At 43.0% G+C, this 16,526-nt stretch overlaps 1 protein-coding gene across 1 annotated transcript; it reads right to left on the bottom strand.

Moving 5' to 3' along the window:
* Positions 1-1,516: 1,516 nt before the first annotated feature.
* LOC307240053 (RING finger protein 145-like) lies at positions 1,517-15,600 on the bottom strand. The gene is given in 13 exon segments (XM_080013630.1): positions 1,517-2,131; positions 2,881-3,114; positions 3,216-3,338; positions 5,761-5,908; positions 6,171-6,353; positions 6,643-6,783; positions 7,148-7,323; positions 7,765-8,000; positions 9,189-9,242; positions 9,245-9,279; positions 10,966-11,074; positions 13,084-13,342; positions 15,467-15,600. Coding segments are annotated over 12 exon segments (2,175 nt in total). The 5' UTR covers positions 13,268-13,342; positions 15,467-15,600; the 3' UTR covers positions 1,517-1,579.
* Between the last annotated feature and the right edge of the window lie 926 nt (positions 15,601-16,526).

The following is a 16,526-nucleotide window of genomic DNA, read 5'->3' as shown; positions in this document are numbered from 1 at the left end:
TGGGGGTGGGGGTGGGTGGGTGGGTGGGGGTTGGACAAATATGACGTGAAGAGATGAGATGAGCGCCGCTGTCTTTACATTGAATAAAGTTGAAGACGACACCCACATAACAATCAAGTTTTAGATTTGGTTGCGGCTCAGTGGTGTAAGGTGCAAAGCACGTCCTCATGTTAAGTTACCACTTTGTGGTTTTAGTTTTGCATGTCTGTGTTCCTCTGGTATTTCTTATGTATGCCATACAATGAAACTGTTAAGCCATAAAAATAAAAAATAAAAAATAAAAAATAAAAATAAAAATGGTAAAGAAAAATCTGTTGACACCAATATGTAACTTTTGGCGACTGTGAAAGAGCATTAGGACCAAAGTGGTTTCTGCTGGGACCAGCCTAACACCTGTGGCTCCAATATGAACAGGACACGCAGGACACGGCAGAAAGCACAACATCAGCATACAGTACTTGTCCCACGTGAAATCAGGGAATCCATCCCATCTGGTCGCCGACAGCTAAACCTTGTATTCTCAATACCAGCACAAGGCTCCACGTTGTATGATGGCCTCGAAGAACAATAGCCAATCACAGTGATGTTCATTATTACCTTATAATGCTGTGTTAATACTCAGTATTAACCAATATTCTGCATTGATATTGAATACCAATAGTCTGTCATAAACCAACTGAGATACTTAATAGTTCCTGACTACAATAGAAGAGTCTCTTGGCGCTCAGTTATCTCTACAGTCTATCATGGGGCTGACAAGCAAATATGTAAACCCCTTCCCCTTCCGTACCTGCGGGCATGCCCAACCATGGCACATATATACAGTAGAAAAATAGAGAAAACCTCAAAACACTGTAAAAATGTACATATGCGAGTGAAGCTACACAGAAAGAGATAGAACTATCAAATGAAATTCAGGGAATGAAATGAAATGAAAACGAGGACTCAAGATCGTGGGGATGACACAATATGCCCCGTCGTGCTGCGAGAATATAGGCAACATGTCTTTCCTTTTCCGTCTAGCGCTCCACTCTTCGGAGAGCTGCGCCCTATAGACGGTTTGTATTCCAACGTCCCTGGATTCTATATGTCGCCCTAACAGCCGGATCCCCAAAATACACCTACTGTTTCAAAAGTATTGGTGGCAGAAGAGCAAAGCTTGACATGAAAAAAGACTTTCATTACTTTTTGAATGGGCTCACCATTGAGGTATTGTATAGAATTATTTTGTGATGGACTTCAGGTCTGATGTTAGTCTTTACTTACTCTCTACGGGTCGTGCCATGGGATTTAACCCTTCAAAGGTTTGGTCTCAATGTTGGGATGGCCTGTGGCAGCAGGTGGTAAATGAAGGGTACTTTTTGGTAAGACTAATACTGTCCACTTAAACAATTAACAGTGGACCTTTAGGGCTGTGTGTGTGTGTGTGTGTGTGTGTGTGTGTGTGTGTGTGTGTGTGTGTGTGTGTGTGTGTGTGTGTGTGTGTGTGTGTGTGTGTGTGTGTGTGTAATGGGGTGAGGAGGGCGTTATGGGAGGGAGGTGACGCTAGGATGATGGCCTGCAAATATGAGCCAATAGTCTAGCTGGATGGATCCTCGCCGACCAATGAGGGGCCAGAGCTGAGGTGAGGGGCAGGGACAGGGTCAGTCAGAGCCTGAGACGTACACGGAGAGGAAACGGACAAAGAGTGAGAATGAGAGAGAGAGACAGACGGAGAGGCTGAGAGAGAGGTAGGGGAGCTTGATGTGTCCGGGGTGTCAGGGCTGGTGGAGGAAGAGCGGCGAGAGACTGGTGGAGATGCTGGTGTGGCGGCAGTCTGGCTCTCCGTAAAGACAGAGAGGGCGGAGGAGGAAGAGGAGTCCCCGGCACCAGAAGAGGTTTCTCCTGCTGCGCCCTCCTCCCCGACACCGTCTGAAGACGTGAGCTTCTGGGCGTCTCCCTGCCCCGCCTCTGGTGGGCTCTGGTTGGCCGCAGGGGGGTCTTGGGCGGGGCCGTTGGTGGCGGCTGCTGCTGCTTGGCTCTTCAGCTGCGAGTGACAAAGGGGACAGGTCTCCTGCACGTAGAGCCATTTCTTCAGACAGCCAGCGTGGAAGAAATGGCTGCACGGTGTGATCACCGCGCACTTCATGTCCTAGACGGGAGAAAAGAAACCCAAACAAATGCAATGTTACACCATGATAGCATAAACCTTAATACTAACTTGGGATGTGCAGCATTTATGTTATTCATGGTTGAATAATCAACTGGTGGTATGAGCGCATAATCCATCATTTGGATGTCCCAACAGGATCATAAATTAATGCCTGCCAAGTGCCAAATGCGGCAGTTTTCCTATTTGTGCAGGAAAATAACTGAAGCGACAGCATCGCACTCGGAGTTAGAGGTCTTTAAAATCGTCATGAAACCTGACTGGAAACGACCATTTATAAAAAAAAAAAATAATAATAATAATAATAATAATAATAATAATAATAATAATAGTGACAAAAAATACCTGGAGCAGTTGTTTCAACTCTTTGCTCCTTAACTATAGTGTAGACAGGTATGGAAGTTAAGACTAAATCTGATCTAACATTATGAATCTTGTCAGATTGAGCTCCCAGAGACAGAGAAATCGAATGAAATGGGCCCGTGAGCTAATGTGATTTGAACTGAGGATCCTTGATGTGGAAAAATGTGAATCACAGACTTAAAGCATCCAAAGGTATAGAAAACTTTGTTAACTTTTCAAATCTGAACAGCTTTTGGCTTTGAAATATGCAACGCATTTTATCGCTTTTTCCACACTGGCGTACAAGTAGAAAATGTCTATTTGTTCTCCAGTTAAAATCAACCAACCATGGTATTAATCCATAAGAAAACCACCCCTGGTGTGCCTACCTGGTAGCAGATGGCGCAGATGTCGTTGTACTGCTCCAGCTGGGTCTTGCTGGCCGTGGGAAGGCTCTTGATCTTGTTGACGGCATCTCTCCTCAGCAGGAAGCTCTGCCAGCCCAGCTGAGCCCGGAGCCACACGTTGTAGTACGAGTGCACAAGGATGATGGTGCTGCCCATCACGCTCCACTCCCCAAACACTGTCTCCGAGACGCCGTAGCACACCACGCACACTGCCACCTGATGGGGAGGGGGGGGGGGGGGTTCATTCCCATGACACAGCACGTTAACCCATTTTCCATTAAAAAAAATTATGAATTGCAGTGTGTGTGTTTGCTGACCAAAAATTCCAGCAGGCGGTAGGTGCCGTTGACACAGTAGATGACCTCGTCCATGTTCTCCACTGGAGCCTTCCTGAATTCCTCCACCATGAAGAGGATGTAGATGAGCAGTGTGCCCAGGACCTGGGGGGGGGTGATTGGTCATTTCATTCAGTTTTGACATTGCAGTACACAACATAACAGTTTCTGCATGACTGGCTGGGTTCAACACACACACACACACACACACACACACACACACACACACACACACACACACACACACACACACACACACACACACACACACACACACACACACACACACACACACACACACACACACACACACACACAGTAAAATAAGCCATACAGAAAAGTTAACTTTTTTTCCTCCGAGGCCTTTTATTCGTGACACAAATTAAGACTTTTAAAAAAAGGAATTCTTCCTAATGTGCCTCTGTCTGTATAAAACAGAGTATCAGAGAGTTAAATGTATTTTTCAAGACAAATTCTAACAAAATGTAATGCAGATCTTTGGAGAAATTACATTGCATTTAGCAGACGCTTTTATCCAAAGCGACTTACAATTGTTCAATCACCGACGGGCCATCAGGAGCAATTAGGGGTTAAGTGTCTTGCTCAAGGACACTACAGCATGCTAGCAGGAGGAGCCTGGGATCGAACCAGCAACCTTTAGATCACTAGACCACCAGCTCTACCGCCTGAGCTACCATCCCCATTAATTAAGTATGAAATATAAGTGTTAGGTAGAAATAGGGTCGGTTATGATGTAGATGATTATTCAGCTCAGGAGGTAGAGCGGGTCGTCTAGTAATTGTGATGAATGTGTCCTTGAGCCGGACACTTAACCCCCTAACTGCTCCCTGGGAGCCGCTATATGGCAGATCCACTGCTCCTAGATACGTCAGTTACTGGGATCGGTAAAATGCAGAGAAATGCATTTTGTTGCCTCGGTAGTTGTAATCTGTACAATGACAATTAGTTGAATTTAATCTATATGAACCATTTCTAAAATAGCTCCCTTTAGGTCAGACAGCAAGCTAAGTGATTAGGTAATTTAATTAATCTAAAAATCTTTTTTTTTTTTTCAGGTAAGTAGAAGGGCTTTCTTGGATTCCTCTCAGGTAAGCAATAGGCTTTGGCCGATTTACGATTAAATTATCTATTGGCGATCAACTCCAATGTTCGCAATTGACATTGATGACAGACAATTGTTGTTATTTTTTTATCCGCCAGGAAATATCCAAGCATTGAAACGGTGAAAGTGCAGTTCACCGTGTTCTGGAACTCGAGCGGAGAGGGGGGGGTGGGAGATGCCTAGTAACCACTGGTGGTTGGATCTCACTTCCCCGCTCTACAGTCTCAAACTTTAAGAGGAGTAGGTGCTCAAAAAAAAAAAAAAAGAGAGAAAAGGCACATGGACCCTGTGGTGTGGGGATGGGATTGTTTGAGCAGCCACACCCGACCTGGATCTAGGTGATTGGGTCATGGTGGCTGCAACCCAGTTGCTCATTGGTTGTGCTAACAAGCACCAGGTTAAAACCCCCATCCACACATTTACTCAGGAGAGAAGCCCTCTCATGACATGTTCTATCTTCTCTAGCTCCTGTCTAACTCCACCTAGCCCCCTCTCTGCAATAAACTGAACCCATCGTCATCTGTGTCTCTGTGCCAGAGGGCCCTCAAAATGCCACTTGGGTAGAGTGTGGTAGGAGACACTGCCAGAGACCCCCAGCTCCGGTTCTAGGCATTTTGCCATTCAGTGAAAATGGAGCAGCTCTGTGCGCCAAGGACACATCCCTCATGAATATATCTTTCCAAGACAATCCGCAGCCTCTATGCCCATTCACACTTAAATAAATAAATAAATAAATAAATAAATAAACACGCCTGATAAAAAGGGGACCATGGGGGCCAGGTGCTTGGGCACCAGCATGTTCCTGTCACTCAATATGAAAATCCTGTGATAATATAGAAAAAAAAAATGTCAAAGATTGATATTGTTTCCTTAGTGTGGCAGTTTCACACCACTCGCCACCCAAGTGGCGTTTTCAGGGCCCTCCGGCACAGACACACAGACAACGGGGGGTTGTTAACAGCAGTTTATTGTAGGGAGTGGGCCAGCTGAAATTAGCCAGGAGCAGATAGAACATGTCATAACACAGGCTCCTATCTTGAGTGTGTGTGGGAATGGGGGTTTTAACCTGTTGCTTGTTCGACAAACCAACGAGCAGCAGGTATGCAGCCACCCTGATCCAAATCACCTAGATCCAGGTCAGGTGTGGCTGCTCACCACACCATCCCCACGTCACACTTTCTTACTTGTATGGAAAATGAAAAATGTAAATGGTCGTATGGTGCTGGCACAAGCACAATGGTGCATGTTTGGCGTGCGCGACTATAAACCACCCTTAAAGGGTTTTAGAACATCAAAAATGTTGAGTGATGCAGAATAACTTGCCTAATTTGAGAAAAAATAAATAAATTTGAGTTATTCCAAAATATGTTTATGTTGGGACCTTTCTGTTTCTGTGTGTGTTACCTGCAGTGAAGTGAGTATGGAGGAGGAGATAATGATGAGGAGCCAGAAGTCCATGTGGAAGAACTGGCAGATCATGTAGGCCATGTAGGCAGGGAAGACCAGTAAGAAGAGACACAGAGACACCGCCCGGAAGTGTTTCCACAGACTCCTGAAGGGAACGAGGTCAAAATGTGACACATCGAAAAACACCTTTGTACCAAGAGTAAAGATATCATGAATCCAAAAACAAAAAGCAGCAGGTTGAATGGCGAGACTAAATGGATCATTTGCTGTTCAGAAGTAACCACTTCTCAACTACAATGAACATACAATGGCTTTAATAGCTCTTATTTCTTTTTTTTTGACGCTTCTCGGTTTTTTTCCACTCATGGCACTGGGGTGTGGGGTTAGAGGTTTCCGGGGCTCCGTACTTGTCTCTGGACGCTCCCAGGGCCAGGACAATGGGGTCTGCGATCTCCAGCATGGACTGCAGGATAGAAGCCACCACGATGAACAGGATGATGGAGAGGAGGAAGGCTCGGTGGATAACCTGCAGCTCGATGAGGCCAGTTTGGACTGCTAGGATCAGGAGTGTGATGCCTTCAGTCATACCCCTGGATGCAAACACACAGATAGCTAGTTCACAGATACAGACCTTACTAAACACAGAGAGTTTTACACCATATCTAGATAAAGAATTTAGATAATAGCTTCTACATTTCATGTAATATATAGTTACCAAATCAGGCTAGTTAGTAGTGTTCCAGTTACTATGAAATCTCGTAATTGATTGACACACACACACACACACACACACACACACACACACACACACACACACACACACACACACACACACACACACACACACACACACACACACACACACACACACACACTAACCGGTGCATGGTGTTATCGTTCATGAAGGCCCTGTAGCCTTGCAGGTAGAATTTGCAAAGAGTGAGGACTCCCAGGGCGATGAAGGAGACTGTGAAGACCAGACCCAGCAGAGAGTAGGGGGTACTGCAGCATTCTGCAATACTAAGGAGAGGAAGTTAGAGGGACACAGGAGAGAGGGAGAGCAGAGAGATACAGACAGGGAGAGGGGTGAGTTGAAACAAATTTGGCTGGTCCTTCACAGTAGTTACAGCATGCTATAGCATGGATAAAACTACAAACAATCCTCCACGGTGCATCCTGTACAGCTCAAATTCAAGAAACCTAAATTCCCCCACTTCAACCCCTGATTTCCGGACCTTCAATGGCTGCTGTTTGTACTTTAAACTCTGTAGAGCATATGGCCAGGTTCCACACTGCAGCTTGAGCGATACATTCCTCCACCCTTAGAGATACTTGCTCGCATGGATGCGCGGTGAGAAAGGGGTTGGGGTGTGAGCCAGCGTACCTGGTGAGGAAGAGGAAGAGGAGCCTCTCCCTGGAGGTAGGCTGGTCTCTCGTGCTAAAGTAGGAGTAGATCTGCAGGGCGAATAGTAGTAGCCAGAAACACATGAAGAGCACGGGAAGGACCAGCTGGTTCCAGAGAGACATGCCCAGCGCCAGCAGGCCGTACACCTCCACCACCTGGTGAGCAAGAGAGACATATATGGGAAAAGGAGACCCACAGAGCATGGAAAATCTAAAGTCATGTGCTCATTTTCTGTGCTCTTATTTTCTGCATTCCTACGAATGTATTAGTTCACTAAATCAAGTCAATCAAATTCAAGTTCAATAAATCAAGTCAATCGAATTTTGAACAATTCCTTTAGCAACAGCAGGTACAGTATTAACATGGAACAAACAAATTAGGACAAAAAAGGGTGAAAAAGCAACTTGAAGTCTGCGGTAGAACGGCCGAAAGGTTTCAGTTAAAGGAATCCTACAAGTCTTACTGTTCTAGTGTTTCCTTTGGTGGATTTGGTGTGAGTTTATGTGCATATCAAGAGCACACAAGCCCAGTATGGCACAAAATACTGGATGCTGGTGCCTAGCTGTGCACCCGTGCAAAAGTTTGGAGGCCGTTACCTGAGCCAGCTCCCTGTATGCAGTCTTGGCCAGGTTGTATGGCACTAGCAGGTTGGATGCCAGGAAGTAGATGACCTCTAGGCCCGTGAAGATCATGGAGAATTTGTTGATGAAGACTATGGTTTCCAGGGGTACGAGGCACAACCTGGCCACCAGGGGGAGCAGGTGAGCCGAGAACAGCCAGATCCTCTTGGTCTGCATCACACAGGAGCACAGTGTGCACACCACCAGCTGGCCTTCATGGAGATGGACACGCACGCACACAAGCACAATTTATGAAAAAAATTATTCATATTGTGTTTGTTTAACTACAAATACTGCTGAAATACTGTCAGAGCACATCAATATTTAAACTAATGTGATGCCTTGATTTCTATTAGCTTGTACGCAAAAAAATAAAAAATAAAAGCATTTTTGTAGCTATTTCCTCTTCACTAGACATCCCATCTCTTGGATTCTGATAATTAGAAAATGTACTGATGCCTATTGTTTCAATGCCAATTTGTGTACTCTTAATCCACTTCCAAATCCCAAATGAATTATTTTCTAGCATACTTAAAAATAGAACTAAAATATGCTTATATAGGATATGTATTCAGCCCCACACAATAATATTTGGTACAATTAATAACATTTGGACTTACTTTGTGCTGCAATTACAGTTTTGTAGTTATTTTGGCCTATTTATATTCAATGGGGCTGCATTTGACTGGGAGACACAAACTTGCTGCCAAAAAGCTTTCAGTTCAATACATTTAAACTATAAAACTATTACAATAGTTTTAAAAAGAATAGTTTTAAAAATGTATTTTATGAAGAGCAAAATTATGTTTCATTTGTTGTTCAAGGATATGAATACTGTTAGAAGCCACACCCTCTCGCACCATGATCAGGTTATTAATTTATTTGCTGAGAAACTCGCATGTGAAGTGCCCTATTTATAGCAAAGGAAACTCTCGGCCCCAGTGAGTGCTCACCATGAGTGTTTACACTCAAAGACATATCGTACTTTCTCTTAATTCATTTTAAATGTTTTATTATTTCTGGAAAGTAAGATCATGTTTTAGCACAATACAGTATGCATTAAACCAGTGAATACTTTTCAACTGAGCCACTCAGCAAGGGCACCAGAAAATAGCATTTACAGGAAGTACAGAACACTGGCTCAAATAATTTCCATGGAGATGGCAGAGACTTTAGAGTTGTGACAGGATATGAGAGAGAGAGAGAGAGAGAGAGAGAGAGAGAGAGAGAGAGTAGAGAGAGAGAGGAGAGAGAGAGAGAGAGAGAGAGAGAGAGAGAGAGAGAGAGAGGAGAGAGAGGAGAGAGAGAGAGAGAGAGAGAGAGAGAGAGAGAGAGAGAGAGAGAGAGAGAGAGAGAGAGAGAGAGAGAGTGTGTGTGTGTGTGTGTGTGTGTGTGTGTACCTATGAGCGCGGTGGTGAATCTGTTCATAGAGAGGGGTTCCAGGTAAAGAGGACCTCATAGCCGGACTCCAGTTCACTGCGGACATAGTCCCTGGACAAAGGGTAGAGGTGGTAAATGTTTGGGTCAGTATATTCCATTTGTTCATGCCAGCAAAAAAAGTTTTAGGGCAACAACTTTTGTGCGGATAGTATCCACTGAATAAAAAAGTAATATTTTATTTCACGTAAAAAGTATTTTGGGGATAAATAACTCCATACAATTCCAATTTCTTATTTCATGTATTCAAAAAATAAAAGTAATAATAAAAAAAAATATTACTGAGCAGAACCAATTATACAGTTTATGTGTTCCAAGCAAGGGAGACGCCAAGGGAGTAGTGATGAAAGGTTGGACTTGGTTCTTGACGAGTGATTCAAACAAACTACCGCATTTGTCATAACGTCGTAATTATTGTTTTTATATTTGAATGGCATCCGGATGATTCTTAACTCCTTAATAGCTCAAATGCACTTCTCACTTTTTTCCCCCACTTTCTGTAAAGCACTTTTAAATGACTTTGAGCTTAGGTAGTTTGAATGAGGTTTTATTCATTTGCTCACAATCTGATCAAGGAAATAAAGAGTTGAATTATCAGGATTTTCTGTTTTATTCAATGCCAACCACGGGCTCCGAAATCTATAGTGAATTGACATTGTTAGAATTATATTTCTCCTGTGAGATAAATGACAGCTACAAATACCAGCTAAGCTGCTGAATTTCAATATAAAAACAACATTGCATTTCGATTGGTCGGATTTCACTGAAGTCAAAGAGGAGTTAAGCCCCTTTCCCACTTGCGCTGAAAGCTGTAAATCTACAGGCAATGTTCCATGTTGGCATCATGTGGGAAAAGGAGCCGATCTCGATGTTCCATAGAGTCGTCCGTAAATTCGATCTAGTGTAATTTCTGGGAAAAATCGGTACAGCTGTGAATGGAAGTGTGGGAATGGAAGCAGTAACATAACTATAAAGTAAGGGTGGACTGAATCCAAATAAAGCAAAAAATATTTATTTTGTAGCAATATTCTGAAAATAATTTGTTTTCAGGATAAGAAAAAAAAAAATTGGGAAAAATTACGAGTCCGAACTGAATCGTGGCGCTTGGCTGCAAAGACGAGAAACTGACAGTCACTCTCTACGGAGAAAGGTTTTTATATTCTTACATTTTCTTCTTAAAACTGGCACTTAGACCCTAGACGTGTCTTTTACAGTTAGGGGTGCGGTACGGAGTCAGAGGGAGCAAGCGGACAGGGAGAGGTAGAACAGGTGGAGAACGTGTAGGACAGGTTGAAAATGATGACTGATTTAAAAAATTTGGGTTAGGGTTATTGCATCCGGGGATGGGGGCTCTGTCGAAGCGCTGGTCTAAAAATGAAACGGATGCCTACGTCTCGTGTGAGCATTACATGATGTGTTCGTAACAGCCATTAAATATGGGAACAGACCCCATACAGAACTTTTCCGTAAACGAGGCCAATGTGAGAATAACTACCCACCGCCTTGAGATTTTTATCCAGCAATGTTACCCATTCCATGTGGGAAAGGGGTTTAGATGTGACCTTCTTACTATAAGGGAGTGGGTTTTTAAGGAATTGTAACATTTAATTGCAATACTCATAAAATCACAATACTAAAAGAATGGGAGGCTGGATGTTTTTCACAACTTTTGTCATATTAAATAAGAACATCCCTGACTAATTTTATCTTCAGTCAATTTTTGTGTCTGTGAGAGTGTACCTGGAGACCTGGTGACCAGCAAACAACAGCAGGGCAGTAAGGACGTACAGGTAGAGTTTGACCAGATGCTGACGAGGAAGAGTCAGGAGCACCAAGCTCAGGATGTAACCTGCATATCACACACACACACACACACACACACACACACACACACACACACACACACACACACACACACACACACACACACACACACACACACACACACACACACACACACACACACACACCAATTAGTACAGATGTTGTGGCAAGTTGCGTGGAAGTCCTGTCCATGGTCCATGTGTGCACCAGATGTTTGTTATGTAACAGTAGGGAGCTATTTTTGACAGTCAACGGGTAAGACAGACTGCTGCCAATTGGCTTAGGGTAGCCTGCCCCACACAGACAACTAGCCATGGCACAAATTAAATTCTCTGTGTTAATTCTCTATTGCCTTTTCTTCCATTTTATTTGATCTCTTTCTCTCTATGCTGTAGTCCAGTAACAGCATTCATGAGCACATACCCAGCCTGTTGGCTCATTCACTAACTATAGCCAAGTCTGACTGTGCGCACGTGCGCACGTGCGCACACACACACACACACACACACACACACACACACACACACACACACACACACACACACACACACACACACACACACACACACACACACACACACACACACACACACACACACACACGTTTAACCAGCTCAAACAAGAATGAGAATCTTTGTCGGGTCAACTCTGCTCTAATATCAGTGCCACTTTCTGTCAGAAAGACGCATTGTGTCTTCCTCCATCATATCCATCAGTGTTTTGTTGTTTTACGTTGCTCCTGTCTTAACTGGCTTTCTGTTCCATCCATACTTCTACAGCCTAGTAGTCAGACATAATGTGCCACAAATGAAAACACCGTTCCCAACTTGAGGAGGAAACATACTTTCCATCTGTGGAGACACTCACTATAGGAAAGTGTGGTTAAACCAGGGCTTTACAGGCTTGCAGATGGGCTGATGAGTTCACTACCAAAAATGTCAGAGTATACTTCAAAACATATCTGCAGTCCCTCACACCATCTAATCCCACATGTATGATATGGTGTTTTTTTTTGTATCAGGTTCAATGCAATTTTCAATTTGCCTGAGTAGCTAAATATAAGACACATGTAATACATGCATATAACCTGTGTATGGTTTGGGACTAGAGAATCAAACAAACAAAATAAATCCTCACATCTAAATAATAAGCAAAAGTAAAGAGGGTGAATGAGGAGAACTGACAAGTGAACCGCTCATTAAATTAACAGAACAGGAGCCATGTTGATAAGATAAGGTATTAAAATACTTCCAAAGTTTAAACACCAGAACAATATCACAACTGATAATCACGTTTACTGTAGAAAATTTACATTGACTGCTACTTTGTGTGCAAATTATAAAACGGCCTTTTGTGAAATGACACGTTACACGGTTTGGAGTTTGATTAAGACAATGTTAAGCTCTGAAGTGTAGACACTGGTCACAAATACAACAAATTGTACAGTACACACAATAATGCACATAATATTAAGTATATTTTATATAAATCTTAAGTGTTGACAAGGAATCTGACCAAATACTATTAATACACTGTTTTTACTGTTTGGACTCTTTTTAGTACTCTTTATTTTTGGAGCAATGGGCCTCAGCGATCAGGGGGCATGGAGAGCTGTGTTTGCGTAGGTGCATTTTGCTAGCTTCCATCTGGTTATTGTATGTCTGGTTATTGTGTCGATTGTATTTATCCTGTTATTGTAATGCACACAAACTGACAAGAAAATAAAAATAAAAAAAGTGCTGCCCCCCACACTCATACTGTCACAGCCCTATCCACGATAGATTTCTGAGCATGCAAATATTAAATAAGTACAATTTATACATAATTATACATAATTCATACATAATTCTTCTGAAATGGTGAAAATATCACAAGATATTGTGACATAAATTTATAAATCTAAAATTCCATATGATTATAGAAATGACAAATGGTTTTGATAATTAGTATTTTGTCTATATCGCCCAGGTTTGCAGTTCAAGTGCCATATCTTGGTTCACAGTGTGTTTTTGTGCATCGCATGCCATCACTGACCCACGTAGTGCAGGTAGAGCGCCAGGTACTTGTACTGGAACAGTGGGTTGTTGGAGAGGCTGGAGCGCTGGATCTTCTGGAAGAAGGAGCTGACATCCCAGCGGTACAGGACGTCCAGCAGCATGATGCTGGGGACACGCAGGCCCACATTCAGCACAGCCTCCATGCGGTCCTTCACTGCCATGGCCTCAGCTTAGCCTTTTGCCCCAAAAAGCCTGGCGGTACTGACCACTTAGACTGGGAATGCAGTGTGGGTTCACTGAAAGGAGGATAGCAGAGGAGAGGAAAAGATTAAAAAACAAATACAAAAAAAATAGAGAACAGAGTAAGAAGAGGGGAAAGAGGTGTAGAGAGAAGCGAAAACATGGGGACGTGCCGGCAAACATGAATGAGAAAAGGGGAACAGAAAGAGAGAATGGGTGGGGGACAGAGATAAAAGGTGGACAGAAAGATAAACGAGTCAGGAAGGAAGGAAGCGAAAGACAAAACAAAGACCAGCCCCACACTAATTTCACAATGAACAGCATCACCATCAGCAAAGTAACGTTTCACCTGTAGACAGAACAAACAAAACACACCCACAGCTGTTTAAGGAAATATAAAAATTATAATTTGTAGCAAAACTCCAATAGCAACCCGTCTGCTGTTGTGGTTGGCAGCAAGTCAGTCTTTTGCTGGAACGTGTAATGTCCCCCTTCCCCCTCCAACCCTGAAAAACATTTTGGGACTAACCAAAATGAGGCTGTCCAGTGCCAGACCCGTCCCACTCCTGTTTGTTTACAATCCTCCTCTGGCCTGTGCTGTAGTGTTGTTCCTTTCCACTACAACAAACCAGAAAGGCAGGAAAAGTATTCACTTGATTTTAAATACTCTGGAATGATTCTAGAATGGTGGAGATTACACCGCACCTAGAGCAATGTTAACATCAAAAACAAGTAGCTACACTACGATCTGCTTTAAGTACAAGTTTCATTCAAAGGAGACAGTACTTTGATATTATGACAGTATGTACATCTAAAAAAGCAAAAGCTATTTAACATTTTTGAAAACTAAAATAAGCTATTGGGTAGGTAAATAATCGCTTTTGCAAATGAACTTAAGTATGGGCAAAGTGTGTATATTATACATTAGTAATCAACCTTAAGTAAACTCCAGATATTATGACTGTTTTAATTATGGGATAGAATTTCTTACGATGCTAATTTTAGATTCCATACTATAATCTCTCTTTAGTCTCTGAATCTTACCAATGAAAACTGAAGCCCAATTGCAAAGACAAGCATTGCATGTTGGAACACAACTACAAGCTCAGGCTGAACTATCTTAAATGTTTCCATACCTGGATTTGAAGAGAAGCAACAGGTTTCACTTCACCTTGCTAATATCTGATCCACATTTTCAGATGAAGGGCTTGAAACAATTTTAAGTTGTTCAACAAGTGCAACTGCACAGAAAAAAATAGCTCAGAGCTTTCAGAATAGATCAACCATTATTCACTTCAGATACAGCAGTGGAAATACTGTATTATAAAAAAAAAAAATCCGCATCTAACCTTTTCCTAATTCAAAGAGCTTCCCCCATATCGCTGACAGCAGTGTTTCCATCCTTCCAGAGCTCTGCGGCCCAGGATGCTGCTTCAACTCAGATCTGGGACAGCATTACTAACCATGATGCAGGGTTTTTCCAGTGCAATGAACAGGATTCTAGTTAGTCCGTTAAATGTAGCTCTTAAGGGTTAATCCATCCAACACAGATTTTAATTTATATATAGTTGTATGCAAACTTGCACAATTTCCTATTTCCTTACATTGTTTACCAGTTCTTGACAATTGTAGATATAGGTTTATAGTTTGTTTGTTTTTGATTTATTGGATATTTCCATTTGTTTTTGTTTGTTAACTTTCAGGTTTATTGTACGTTGCTATTTTTTTGGTTTATGTTTTAGTTTGTTACATATCGCCATGTTTTCTATGTCACCGTTATTCGGATTGTTGTGTTATAGTTGCCTATTGTTTCGATGTGAGCTGCTGTAGCGAATAAAGTATCTGTCCCTCTAAACAGACCGCTGCATCAACTGTGCCGGGGAATGAACTTTAGTAACCCCCACTGCCGTCGTTCCGACGGGAGGGGGAAAAGAAATAAAAAAAATCCCCTCTCGCGGCGCTCGGATATTCAGCTGGGCCGATTACATGCTCGCACGATGGAACAGCTTGACACAACAAAGTTATAAGGTCACATTTGGAAACGCACCGAACATAAGTTGACCATTTGGCGCCGTGCTCAAGTTCCGGTAGCCCTCCGTTAGCTAGCTCCTAGCTCACGCCAAGCTAGCGCGCCGATTTCCCCCCCCCTCCAAAACAGATTAAAAAAAACACATAGCGACCTGCATTTGATAGGCGACGGGGCGACGGTCTAGAGGTGTGGCGCGGTTTCCAGTTGCTTCTCGGGTCGGATATCGACCATTTTAACTCGGCGCCGCCCGACTTAACGGTCCTGACGATGAAGCCTCCTCGGAGGATGCGGCCCGTCCGCTCATCTCACCCAGCAGCCATTACCGCGCAGTGGAGCGGGGGTGGGGCTCAGCGCAGGCGCAGAGCAATCGTGCTGGCCGCGTGTGTCTAGTGGCAGTGTGGGCTGTGTTACAACTGCTGCATCTTTTCGAACTTGTGTGTGTGTGTGTGTATGTGTATATAAATATATATATATATATATATATATATGTGTGTGTGTGTGTGTGTGTGTGTGTGTGTGTGTGTGTGTGTGTGCGTGCGTGTGTGTGTGCGTCTGATGTATATTGTTGTTTATTGTAGATTTACATTTTTGTTATACTTTGAGTTGAACGTTTTTGTCAGGCGCCAATTTTATTTTATATTTTCATTAAGTTCAAGTTCAAGAGATTATCTGTCACATACATATACATACGGTCATACATATATGCAGTGAAATGTCATGACACCTGGTGATTACGCACAATAAGCTCTATAAGCTCTAAAAATACTAAAACATACCAAATTACTCGATCGTTGTCGCCTTATCTGTTCTAATGTGCCCTACGCCACAGTCACCCTCCAAATAAAGGGTCCGATCGAATCCAAACCATGCTCCCCGAAAGGACGGTAGACAGCCATTTGGGGAATGCCGCATTAAAATCACTTTCTTTTGTGATGTGAAAGATAAATTCACAAAGCGTTATGTATACCGGGGAATGTTTGTATCATTCTTTGTGAATAAGGTCACGATCGACGGTTTTGCCTTCCTGTACCCCTGGGGTTCACTGTCTGGCCCGCGTTTCCCTACTGAGTACAGCTTAGCCCAATTTCTTTGGAAGAGCTCCCAGCCACTGTCTCCCAAATGCGTTCCTCCTCTAGTCCTCTAGTCTGGATATTATTCAAGCCTCTCTTCTTAAAGATGTTTTTGGCTCTTCAAGCCCACCCATACTTTAC

Source organism: Zeus faber, assembly GCF_960531495.2.
Source record: "Zeus faber genome assembly, chromosome: 14".
Classification (NCBI taxonomy): Eukaryota; Metazoa; Chordata; class Actinopteri; order Zeiformes; family Zeidae; genus Zeus; species Zeus faber.
Note: the sequence above shows the minus strand (reverse complement) of the source record. Positions and strands in the feature narration are given on the sequence as shown.